This window comes from Sciurus carolinensis, chromosome X (genome assembly GCF_902686445.1).
Source record: "Sciurus carolinensis chromosome X, mSciCar1.2, whole genome shotgun sequence".
NCBI classification, from domain to species: Eukaryota; Metazoa; Chordata; class Mammalia; order Rodentia; family Sciuridae; genus Sciurus; species Sciurus carolinensis.
The window spans coordinates 109232366-109244745 of record NC_062232.1 but is presented as its reverse complement, the minus strand read 5'-3'; the positions used below and the strand labels follow the sequence as shown (position 1 = coordinate 109244745).

At 33.3% G+C, this 12380-nt stretch overlaps 1 protein-coding gene across 4 annotated transcripts in view; it reads left to right on the top strand.

Annotated features, from left to right (window-relative positions):
- The window catches only part of Znf280c (zinc finger protein 280C), a 52479-nt gene extending 41056 nt beyond the window's left edge, over window positions 1–11423 (top strand). For all 4 annotated transcript variants that reach the window (XM_047536398.1, XM_047536397.1, XM_047536400.1 and 1 more), the window contains 6 exons: window positions 2780–3096; window positions 3872–4012; window positions 6434–6496; window positions 9341–9459; window positions 9608–9644; window positions 9770–11423. In XM_047536398.1, the coding sequence (XP_047392354.1) occupies window positions 2780–3096; window positions 3872–4012; window positions 6434–6496; window positions 9341–9459; window positions 9608–9644; window positions 9770–9785 (693 nt within the window). In that variant the 3' untranslated portion in view covers window positions 9786–11423. The remainder of the gene's footprint in view (window positions 1–2779; window positions 3097–3871; window positions 4013–6433; window positions 6497–9340; window positions 9460–9607; window positions 9645–9769) is intronic.
- Window positions 11424–12380: the final 957 nt, after the last annotated feature.

The following is a 12380-nucleotide window of genomic DNA, read 5'->3' as shown; positions in this document are numbered from 1 at the left end:
AGTTGATTAACATGTGCTTTGTTGAAGCAGTATTACTTTGTAGAGAATGCAACTAGATTGACTGTAGGCTGAGTCAGCCTGTTGTTTCAGTATTGTGTAGGCTGTTTTTGAGCTATTCCAGTTGTCAGTATATGTGTCTGTTTCAGGTACTAGACTATAAAGTGTTCGTCAGGAATCATGTTTCATTTATCTTTGTTTCCCAAGCATCTGTCCTAGTACCTTGAATGCCATACATTTGTTGAAATAAGTTCTGTTCCTGGATAGCATTGCTGCTTTTAGTAAGAAGCACATATCTGACTACAAATTTCCTTTTTCCCTTTTGCCTTATATACATAGGTTTTCTGTGACTTATATAAAGTTAGTTCTTGAATATTTGCTCCAGAGGAGAGGTGGATAATCCAAAGTGAAATAATCCCCAGACATTGATATTTGACTTTGAGTATATACCTTTGAATGTGAATGTATCTGCTATTTGAATTAAGTAAAATAATGTAAAGCAATGCTCTGAGCATCTAGAATGAGAAAAACTATCCAGTGTCCTTCTCTGCAATCCATTCATTCCATGCAGAATGCTAATGTAAGCAGTATAGTCTTCACATATCTTCCCTTATTAGTAACAAAGCAGTAATGATGATAATATCAATGTCCTGATATTAGTATTAAAGTCTTAGAGTATTTGGAATTAAGCTTTCAGTGTACTTTTTCTTTTTCTTTTGATTGCAGATGGATACAGTACCTTTATTTAATTTATTTATTTTTATGTGGTGCTGAGGGTTGAACCCAGTGCCTCACACGTGCTAAGCAAGTTCTCTGTCACTGTACTACAACGCCAGCCCATCAGTGTGCCTTTTCATACATTATTTAATCTATGCAGTGATCTAATGAAATAGGCACAGTAAATTTTCTCCCCATATTACAGATAAGGAGGCTTAGATGGGATAAATTCTTTACCCACAGTCACATGGCTAGGAACAGGTAGTAGTGCAATTTAATTTAACCTCAGGTCTTTTGACTCCTAGTCCAATGCTTATGTATGATACCAAATCACATGTATTTCACAGAGCTTCACATAGAAAACTCCTCAAGTACATGGGGGAAATGATAGTCACGTGATTGAAGATAATGTTAATAGGTGACTGACTTCCATCATTAACCAGTGGATATAATTGAACATTTTATTTTTCCAAATGCTAGGTGATAAATTTTATATTAGCTACCATTGAGCATTATTAAAATCTCCATGCTGTTTGACGGTCTTTTTTTTTTTTTTTTTTTTTTTGCGGTACTGGGGATTTGAAACCAGGGCCTTGTGCTTGCGAGGCAAGCACTCAACCAACTGAGCTATATCCCCAGCCCTTCCATGCTGTTTGATAAATTGATAAAACCTTCACTGTGATATTTGGAAGCAAAAATCATGCCCAGCGTGTCCCCAGAAAGAGGTCACATTTACTAAAGATCTGATAATGCAGTCCTTTACAGAATGATTTTAGGCTGTGAGATTTATTTGTGTATATATGTAGGTAGAAGGTAGGTAGGTAGGTACTGGGGATTGAACTCAGGGCCTTCTCCATGCTAAGTAAGTGCTCTACCAGTGAGCTATATCCTCAACCCTTAAGTTTTGATCTCTATATTTGTGAAATCTTTTTAGTTATATTGAAGCATAAAAATAGCCAGGGAATGTGCTCTTTTAATATTCTTAAAATTACACTAACACTCTTAATTATCCATTAATATCTGTGTTAACATATAACTGCTACCAATAGAAATACACACCCGCACACATATTACAGCAGGAAATTAATACCAAGGTGAATTTCATTTAATTGGTATGACCATTTAGAATAAATGAGAGAATCAAGTGATTGTTTAATTTAGTATTTTCAAAGTAAATATATTTAACTCTTTGTATTGCAGTGATTTTTTTGTAACAGCTTTGTTGAAAATACGATTCATATACCATCCACTAAAAGTGTGCAGTTCAGTGATTTTATTTTAGCACATTCTCAGAGTTTTTTAAACATAACCACAATTTTAGAACATTTTTATCACCCCCAAAAGAATCCCCATGCCCATTAGCAGTCATTCTCTGTTTCACCTCCACCATCCCATGCAAACTTTAATCTACCTTCGGTCCCTATGAATTTCCTATTCTGGAGATTTTATATAAATCAAATCATATAGTATGTGATCTTTGGGGACTAGTTTCTTTACCATAATGTTTCCTAAGTTCATCCATATTGTAGCATGTTTCAATATCTCATTCTTTTCAGAGTGAATAATATTCAATGTTATGGATATTCCACCTTTTATTTATCCATTCATTGTTTGGTGGGCATTTAAATTGTTTCTTCTTTTGACTGTTATGAATAATAGTGCTACAAAAACTCATGTACAAGTTTTTATATCTTTGAAGAAATGCCTATTCATCTGTTTTTGTTTGCTTTTTTGCTTGTGCTTTGAGTGACATATTTCAGAAACCATTGCCTAACCTATAGCCATGAGGATATACTACCATATTTTCTTCTAAAAGTTCTCCCTTTTTAGCTCTTAAAATTTGGTCTTTGGTACATTTTGAGTTAATTTTTGTATTTATGTATGACATAGGATTTGTGTTCATTCTTTTGTATGTTGGTGGTAAGAGTATTCTTTCCCCCATGGAATTGTTTTGGCAGCTTGTCAAAAACGCAATGATCATAAATGTGAGAACTTATGGGTGATATTTTAATACTACTATGATAATTCATTTTCCTAAAAATACATATTGATTTTCTTATTATAGGTTACTATTCGAGCTTCATTTGGACCTCTTCAACCAAGACCATCAAGTACACCTTCCAGTTGTCCTCCGAGTACTTCTTCTCTTCAGGTCTTACCTCCAAAGTCTAAAAACACAACTGCTAAAAGTCTCACAAAATCTAATGCAAGTAAATCTAAGACAAGTAAGCCTAATGCAACTGCCTCCACTGCAAGTAAACCTAACACAAGTAAGCCGAGTGGAGGTGGAGTTACAACTAAAAGCAAAGCCAAACACTCTTACAAGCAGAAGAGACAACGCAACAGAAAAAATAAAATCAGCATAGCTTTGAAAAACTTAAGGTACTTTTTATCCTGATTAGTCCTGCTAAAAATACTAATCTAACTTTAAATACTAAAAGTTTATTTTAATATAATTTACTGTATCCCAGAACCCTCTGTTGCACATTTACATGATAATTATTTATCTGGCATAAAAGCAAAGCAAATGTAAAACATGTACATTTTTATTACCTTTTACATGATAAAAAGGTACACTGTTTACATTTGCTGAGCAGAATTTGAATTACTGTGTCTATTCCATAATTTTAATCCTTTACACCAAGGTTATATTTTGTGCTTTTTATCTTGTGATATTTGAATCAGCTAATCTGATTCATTTCATTCCAGGAAAATATTAACTGGTGTTTGACTTTATACACTTGTACTCTTTCAATGTACTTTTTCAACTTTTAGGTTTCTATATAAGGATATTAATTTAAATATCTTGGCTTCAATTAATAAGTTCTTTTTTAAAATATTTTTTTAGTTGTCAATGGACCTTTATTTATTTATTTTTATGTGGTTCTGAGGATGGATCCCAGTGTCTCACATATAGTAGACAAGCGCTCTACCACTGAGCTACAACCCTAGCCCCTTAATTAATGAATACTTTTTTAAATGTTTTATTTGTTCTAATTAGTTATACATGACAGTAGAATGCATTTTGATACATACATAAATGGAATGTAAGTACTCATTTTTTCAATTAATGAATTCTTAATAAGACTTACCATTGTGTTTTAAATATGTTTTTATCATTTTATTTTGTTTTGTTTTCTGTCTCTGCCTTCATAAGGTGTCGTCGGGGAATTCACAAGTGCATTGAATGTCATTCCAAAATAAAGGACTTTGCAAGTCACTTTTCTATATATATCCACTGTAATTTTTGCAAATACAACACTAACTGTAACAAAGCCTTTATAAATCATATGATGAGGTAAGTTAAATATGTAAATTATTGATCAAAATTATCATTCCGGGATGGGGATTTAGTTCAGCAGTAGAGCACTTGCCTAACATGTTGCAAGGCCCTGGGTTCCTCCCCAGCACCAAAATAATAATAATAATAATAATAATATCATCCATTCAAAAAGTCAGTTTTTTGAGACAAAGTTGCCAGATTAGAAGCAAGTTTGTCTTATCAAGGAGATAAAAGTCTGGCAGAAGAAAACTTCAACGATGTTCGTTGTACTGCTTTTCAATGTAGTAACTGATGAAAAGTTCTGTGACAAATTGTAAGAACAGTTAGACTAATGAAATTAGAATGGGTTTATTAGTGAAATATGTTTTTCTATGGATTCTTCTAAGTAAAAATGTGGTTATTTTTAAACATAAAATTTTAATTTAATTTAATTTGATACTAGGTATTGAACCCTGGGGCACTTTACCATTGAGCTTCATCCTCAGCCCTTTTTACAGTTGAGTCAGGGTCTCACTGAGTTGCTTAGGGCCTTGTTATTAAGGCTGGCCTCAAATCAGGAATCTTTCTGTCTCAGCCTCTTCAGTCACTGGGATTACAGGTGTGAGCCACTACACCCAACTCAAATATAAAATTTTAAATGTCTTCAATATATTTATCAAATAAATACATGTAACCACATGAGTTATCCTCTTTAAAATTATCACTGTGAGAAACTCCAGGTTTTTCAGTGATATTAAGAATATTATTTCCTTTCTCTCCCTCCCTCCCACTCTACCTGCCACCCTCTCTGTCCCTCTCCTTTTCCCTCTTCTTCTCCCTCTCTCTCTCTCTTCCCCTATCCATCTATCCATTCCTTTCTCTATCCATCCATCTATGTTTACATTCATTCAGTGAAATATGAAATGAGAAACTGTAGGGATATTCCAGTCATGCTATTGCTATTGGAATTCTTTTTCATATATTGATTCAACTGACATAATTTGTGTACCTACTGTGGACTCCATCCTAGAAGAAAGACTTCAGAGTCCACATTACTTTCACTTGGACTTCATTTGTAGGGACTTGTTTTATTCCTTCAGGTTGGACTTTTTAAATAGCAAAAAAAAAAATCAGATGTAAATATTGAGGTATTTCTATTTCAGTTAGTAATAAGGTATAACCAATAAAAGTAGTTTTATTAAAGATCATAGCAAGACCTCTATGTTACTTTTTGGTTCTAGATACGAAGGATTTTCCCTCACTTTTTGATGACTTCAGCACTCTGCCACCCCCCACCACTTGCCTATAATCCCAGGACTCAGGAGGCTGAGGCAGGAGGATCACAAGTTCAAGGCCAGCCTGGGCAACTTAGTGAGATCCTGTCTCAAAATTTTTTAAAAATTTAAAAAGGAAGGGCTGGGGATATAGCTCAGTCAGTAGAGTACTTGCCTTGCAAGCACAGGGCCCTGGGTTCAATCCCCAGCACTGCAAAAAAAAAAATTTAAAAAGGACTGGGGATGTAGCTCAGTGGTAAAGCATCCCTGTCTTCAATCCCCAGTACCACAAAAAATAAAAATAAAAAGTTAAAGTTCTCCCAGTCATTGTAAAAGTCTCTTAAATATTTTTACTGATATGAGGCAATATCATATAGCTCAGGTAGCATTTACTTCTAGTATCAAGACTGTTTGCCCTCCCTAATGTATTAATATTAGAAAATAAATAATTATTATTCATAGCAGTTTCTATTATAGCAAAATACATTAGTAGCTAGTAACTTTTTAATTGTTTTTACTCTTAATAGTTGAAAAAAATTAATTTGATGCTGTTTGCATTTTTAACTCTTTTGAGTATTTTTCTTATAGTGGTGAAGTACTGAACATCTTAAGAATGTTCTCAGGGAAATATTCATTAGAAAATATACTACAGGTAAAATGGAATGCAAGATAAAATATTAAGTTAAACAGAAATGATGGTCTCAGTCCATTTGAGCTAAAATACCATAGACTGGGTGGCTTTTAAACAAAAGAAATTTATTTCTCATAGTTCTGGAGGCTGGGAAACCCACCATCAAGGTGCCTGCAGATACAGGTTTCTGCTGAGGGCCCATTCCTAATAGCACCTTCTTACTACATCTTCATGTGGTGAAAGGGGCAAGCCAGGGTCTTTCTGGGGTCTCTCTTATAAGGGTACTAGTTCCATTCATAAGAGTTCTGCCCTCCACCCAAAGGCTCTATTTCCTTATAGCATCACAATGGGGGTTAGGTTTTAACATATGAATTTGGGGGGAGGGACAATAATTCAGACCATAGCAGTGATCAACAGAATCTTATTGTTTAATCATGATCTTTTATTCAAAACTAAGAAATTAAGAATAGACTTGAAATGTGGTCATGGAATTAATATGACTTCTTATATAATGAAAGTTTAAAAAATCTTGTTTGTCTTTTCTCTCTCCAGCTCTCATAGCAACCACCCAAGTAAACGGTTTTATATTTTCAAGAAGCATTCAGGAATTCTCAGGTAACTAGTTGATCTTTTTCCATTCTTGTACTGAAAAATTATAGTAACTTTTTAAAACGTGATACCTGATTTGAAAATCTCAGTGATGGTTACTGGGCATAATATGGTTCTGTTCACTGTATTCTTTGATCATAGCAGGGAATAGTCTATCATCTCTGACTGAACTTTTTTGGTGGTGCCAGGCATTGAAATAAAACCTTCATCCATTTGCAATGTCAAACAAAAAAATTAGGCTAATTATATTTGAATAGAAATAAGTTCATTAATACACTGCAATACTTAAAATTAATATATAGTTTTCAAAATTCTTAGTTTTCTTTATGAAATAAAAGTACATAGCTTACTTACTGTACAGAAAGAATTATTGATTAATATTTCTACAGGTATTGATAATTAACTTTGGTTATATCACAAATACTTAGAATCTGCTAAGCATTGTGAGTTTTTCAGTTTTCTGATTCCTTTTACCTCATCTTTCTTGGTTTAATTGTTTTGCACATATTGTAAACATTTGCCAGGCATTGAATAGTGGCTGGCATATAATAGGCACTTGGTAAATATTTGTTAAAGAAGTTTATGTACATATTAAAAACAACATGTGGATGATGTTGAACCAACAGCTCAGAAATGGAGGAACATTAGATTCCATTTTTAAAATATAGCCATGCTATTTTAAAATATTACTCAATTCAGCGACTTAGGGGGGAAATACCTTTACTGAATTTTGTTTTAAAGAATGAAAGTGGGTTTAATGCTGAAGACGAGATTTTAATTTGGTTTTCATCTTGTTGTTAAGTTCAGTTGTGTGCTTGGTTTTTAAATTAACCATATGGCTTAATAAATATTTGCTTGCCTAAATAGCTCCCAAATTGTGTGGGGGGGTCTGTTCCCTCTTAAAGTTTTATCATTAAAGTGGTTAAGCACACAAAACTATTTTCTGTTTTGAGTTATGTGACTGAGTTAAATCTGTTAAATGTTTCAGAGTTAACATACTTTTCGTGGTAATTGGAATAATTAAGTTTGTTTTTTAAACCCATCCTAAAAATTAATTAATTAATTAATTAATTAATTAACTGTATGGTTTTAAAATCTGAGGTGCTTTTTTCCTAACTTGGATGGGTCTCAATTTTAAAAGGAAAATTGGTCAATTTTTTATATATGGTACTTAGTGTATTTATATTTCTATAGAACAATATTTTTGTAATTACTATTTTATTAAAATGAATTCTTCATTCTTTAGCTGTTTATTATGCATCTGTCATGTATATAACAATGTATCAGGTCCTGTACAGATTACAGTGATAAAGAAGGCGTCCAGCTTGGTACCACCCTTCAAGGAATGTACAGTTTATTGGAGGGATATAAAGGTGTGAACATAAATATCTACAGTAATACAAGGAGGTTTGTAATAAGTACAATCATAGTAACTGATTTCAAAGGAGAGAGAGGTTTCTGTTCCTAAGAAGAGGCACAGGGGCATTCTAGTTGGAAGAAATATCATGAATAAAAGTGCATAACAGGAAAAACAGGAGGCATACACATTCTTCTGAGTCACAGTGAATAATTAGTAGTATATTTTGGGAAGAACACAAAGTTCATATGATGTAGTATTAAGATCAGTGTCTGGGGGAATAGTTATGAACTTAGATCCAAAGTTTGGAATCCTTGAAAACAATTCTTATTTTAGACTTAATTTTAATCTGGAGAACATTGGGGAAACCATTGATGTTTTGAGTAGAATCAAGGGTACCAAAGGAAAACTAGATATATAAGGTAAGTTGTAGTTGCATGAGGCATAGACTGGTAAAGGCTATTGTGGTAGTTAAAATTTAATTGATTTAATAATGACCTAGGCAGTAAGGTGTTATCACATCATGTTTAAGAACATGAGCTCTGGGGTCTGGGGTTGTGGCTCAGTGGTAGAGTGCATGCCTAGCATGCATGAGGCCCTAGGTTTGTTCCTCAGCACCACATAAAAATAAAATAAAGGTAAATATATACATACATATATATATGAAAGAACACGAGCTCTGGAATCATAGGGCTGTTTCAAATCTAATGCTGGCCTTGGTAGTTTAGTAAACCTGATCCTGTCCTCTATAGAAAAGTGCTAATTATAGCACCTACTTCTTGGGGCTATTAGAAGATATAAATCAACTGATATGTCTAAAACCTTCAACCTGGCACAGAATAAATACCCAATAAATTATTAATGTTTTAGATGTTTGAAATATTTTAAGGAAAAGATAACTACTGTTTTGAGTGTCAGTTATCAGAGAAGCAGCATCATAAAAGCAAAAGACAGGAAGGGTGATTTGGGGGAGGAAAGCACACAATTTCACTTTTACAAAGATAATATGTGATTCATCTGAATAACAGCTAGGTATAAAAACAAACTGTTAAGACTAGAACTTCAGGGGAGAATCAGTCTAAGGTATGTTACTGTTTTTTATTCCTCTGCAGGAAAGATATTCCAATTCAAAGTATCTGATGAACTTCAAAATATATTTATACTTTGTTAATAAACTGGTAATAATTACATTAAGGGATTTATTTTTAAATTCTCATGTTTCCTTTCTAATTTTGTCTTAAATTAGACACAAGATTATAGACTGCATAGCCTGTACCCTTATTTTTTTCACTATTTGTGTCCATGATACCTACTAGTACAATGTGCAGAGGAAGTCCTCAGCAAATGTTTATTTCATATGACAAAATTTGGAAATAATAATCTTGATACATAAAATAAAAAATTATGTGGAGCAGTAATCATTGAACTTTTATATTGATTTTTATACAAGATAAGATCCTTCTCTCTCTTACAGTCTGATTTTTTTTCCATAGGGGCATTACTCTAGTGTGCCTTAAGTGTGATTTCCTTACTGATTCTTCTGGCTTAGACCGTATGGCTAAACACTTAAGTCAGCGTAAAACTCATACTTGCCAAGTTGTAATAGAGAATGGTATGTATATATAATGGTGTTAATTTGAATTTTAGATATTTAATCCAGTATTTTCAATCAGCCACAGTATGGGCTTTTAGGTATTAGGTTGATAATCTCAGTCTTCATATATGCTGTTTTAAACATAAAACTCTTCTTCTGGTTACAGTTTCCGAAAGTACCTCAACTTCTGAACCCACTTCTGAGTAAGTTTAATTTTAATTCAGTGCATTTTATTTTGATGGATTTAAGCACTGTTGCAATTTTAAAATGCATAATTAATAGAAATGAAAAATATTAAAGTATTTTGTTTTTGTTTTTGTTTTTAAAGCCGCTTGTTGAAATAGATTCCTGCTCTATGGAGCTCGTGCAACCTGGTGCAAGACAAGTTGGAATTTCCTAAGTTCAAAGTTCTGAAGTGTTTTCTTACACAAAGGCAGTTTCCTAAGTTCAAAGTTGTGAAGTGTTTTCTCACATGAAGGCGGTTAAAGTTCATGACATTAGATCTCATTATTCAGCTCTTTTCAGCTTTCAGATGGCACTAGATTCTTATTCCACCTTATCTTTGTGTCGGGTTAACATGTCTTAACGTGTGTTTTTTTTCTCCAGTTGGCTCTCTCCAAAAATAACTTTTGTTGCTATGGTCTTTTCTTGCTTTGCTTAAAATAATTTGTGTTTTTCTCTCCTGTACTTGCCTTCCGAATATTACATTCCAAATGACATGGCTGTTCATCTTTTTTGTCTGTTTTGTCTGCTTTCTTAATTTCTTATAAGTCTTACATTTTTAGGTCAGATAGCTGTTTTTTCCCTCATTCCTTGTCTGTCATTGTTCTATTTTTCCTATTTTTCAGATGCAGAAGCAACACAGAAATTTCAAAAATTGTCCAGTGTACTCCTGGACAGTGTCCCCCTTCGATGGACACAACTGATGCCTGTTCTGTCTTTCCAAGGAATGTGAATTATTTGACTGTGAGACCTCTTCTAGTTTGTGGCCTTAAGAAATCAGATCTTGGGGAGAGTCCCTTCCTACCTGACTGGCCTCCCATAACGCTGATGCTGATTTGGCCAGAGATGACCTCAAGGCCCACCAAATTGAGCACAACTCCCCACTGGGGGCTTTTGTTCTTGATCTTAAGCTTATGGGTTGATTCTAACCAAGAAAAGCCCATCAAATCAATGCTTCAACATCCAAGTTGAAGTTGAATCATTTTGGCTGCTGCCCTTTAATCTTCCTGTAGCATGCATGCAGTCTAACGAATATGAAATTTCTGTTGTATAGAGAACCAAGATTGCTTTTATGTTCTTGGAAAAGTAAACTTTCTAAATTTACAGCTCCAAAGTAACAATTATTTGCATTGTCATTTAAAGTTTTATCCAGTATTAATCCTAGGAGTTTTCAGCAATACTAATATTTAGATTTTTTTAATTTAAATTTTTTTCATTAAATTTTAGTAGCTTGGTGTTATGTTGTTCTTCATCAAGTTTATTGATGTCCATTTTGTTATGTCTATTTTTGTACTTTTCTCCTTAAACTTTTGTTTTGTGTATGTTTTGTTTTGTTAAGAACTCCAAGAAGTTTCTTAATTCTCCACAGATTTCATGTGGCTACCTACTGGTAGCTTCTTAATTTGATACTTGTTCAGCTCACTAGACATTATTACATGCTCTATCTTGGGACTATCATTAACATCTTAGGGATTGTGAGTTCAAAGACAAAGAATTGGCAAAAACTCTTTCAGACCTTAAAACAAATTTTAAAGTTACATTTCTGCTCATCTAATACATAATATCTTCTTAGCCATTAATGTAATTCCTTTGGATAAAGATAATATATTCAAAAAATATTGGGACCAAAAAATGCACTTGTTTCTTGCCCATATATATATATAGATGTATATTTTTTTTAATTTGGTGTTTGTTTATTTTGGTTACATTGAATATAGATTTGCTGAACAGTTTTGATGTTACTTATTTTTTTAATAAAATTTGTATTGTTAAAGGGCCTTGGGAATTGTTTTCTATTAAATAACTTCATATAAAATTTTAGATTGTATCATATAACTAGAAGCATTGCTTTGCTTCTCACATGGAAACCTGATTCCTTGGCCTGCAGATCAAGAACATTATCTGCTGAATGCATCTTGCACTTTTTTTCCTGCAGTACTGGGGATTAAACCCAGGGGCACTCTACCACCGAGACATATCCCCAGCCTTTTTTATGTTTTATGGTGAGAATGGGTCTTGCTATGTTGCCAAGGCTGGCCTTGAACTTATGATCTTTCTACCTTAGCCTCCCAAGTAGCTGGGATTACAGAGATGCACCAGTACATCTGGCTGATTTCTTGAAATTTAAAAGCTAGCAAAAGCCCCCTTTGTGATCTTAATAAACATAAAGGTGGATAAATTCTGAAGTCATTTGACTCAATCATGAGTGGGTGTTTTTTTTAACTCTAAAATCAGAACTTCGTGGATGTACTTTGAAACATATTGAATGCCAGTTTCAATGGTCGCTTGTTCTGTAGTATACTCCCTGCAATTCATAGTCAAAAGAGTGGATCTATCATTTATAACTTCAAGATTCACTTCTGTTATGAATCATTTTCCAAAATTTTTAGAAGTGGTTTGATTCACAGTAGTGAACTTCATTATTTTCATACCTATCTCTAGGATATTTTTTCAGTTTGCCATCTTTCTACTCAATTTTCTTAAACTTTTTAAAATTGTGCTAAAATATACATAATATAAAATTTGCCACTTATCCATTTGCAAGTGTACAGTTGAGTGGAATTAATGACACTCATTTTTTTTAAGTTTTAAACTTTCACCCAGAAGTAATTTGCATTTTAAACATAGGTTCTCTTTTTATTTATGTATATGTTCTCTGCCTCTGCCATAGTTCAAAAACATGAAACACCACATGCTATAGCAGTACTTTAGGTAAG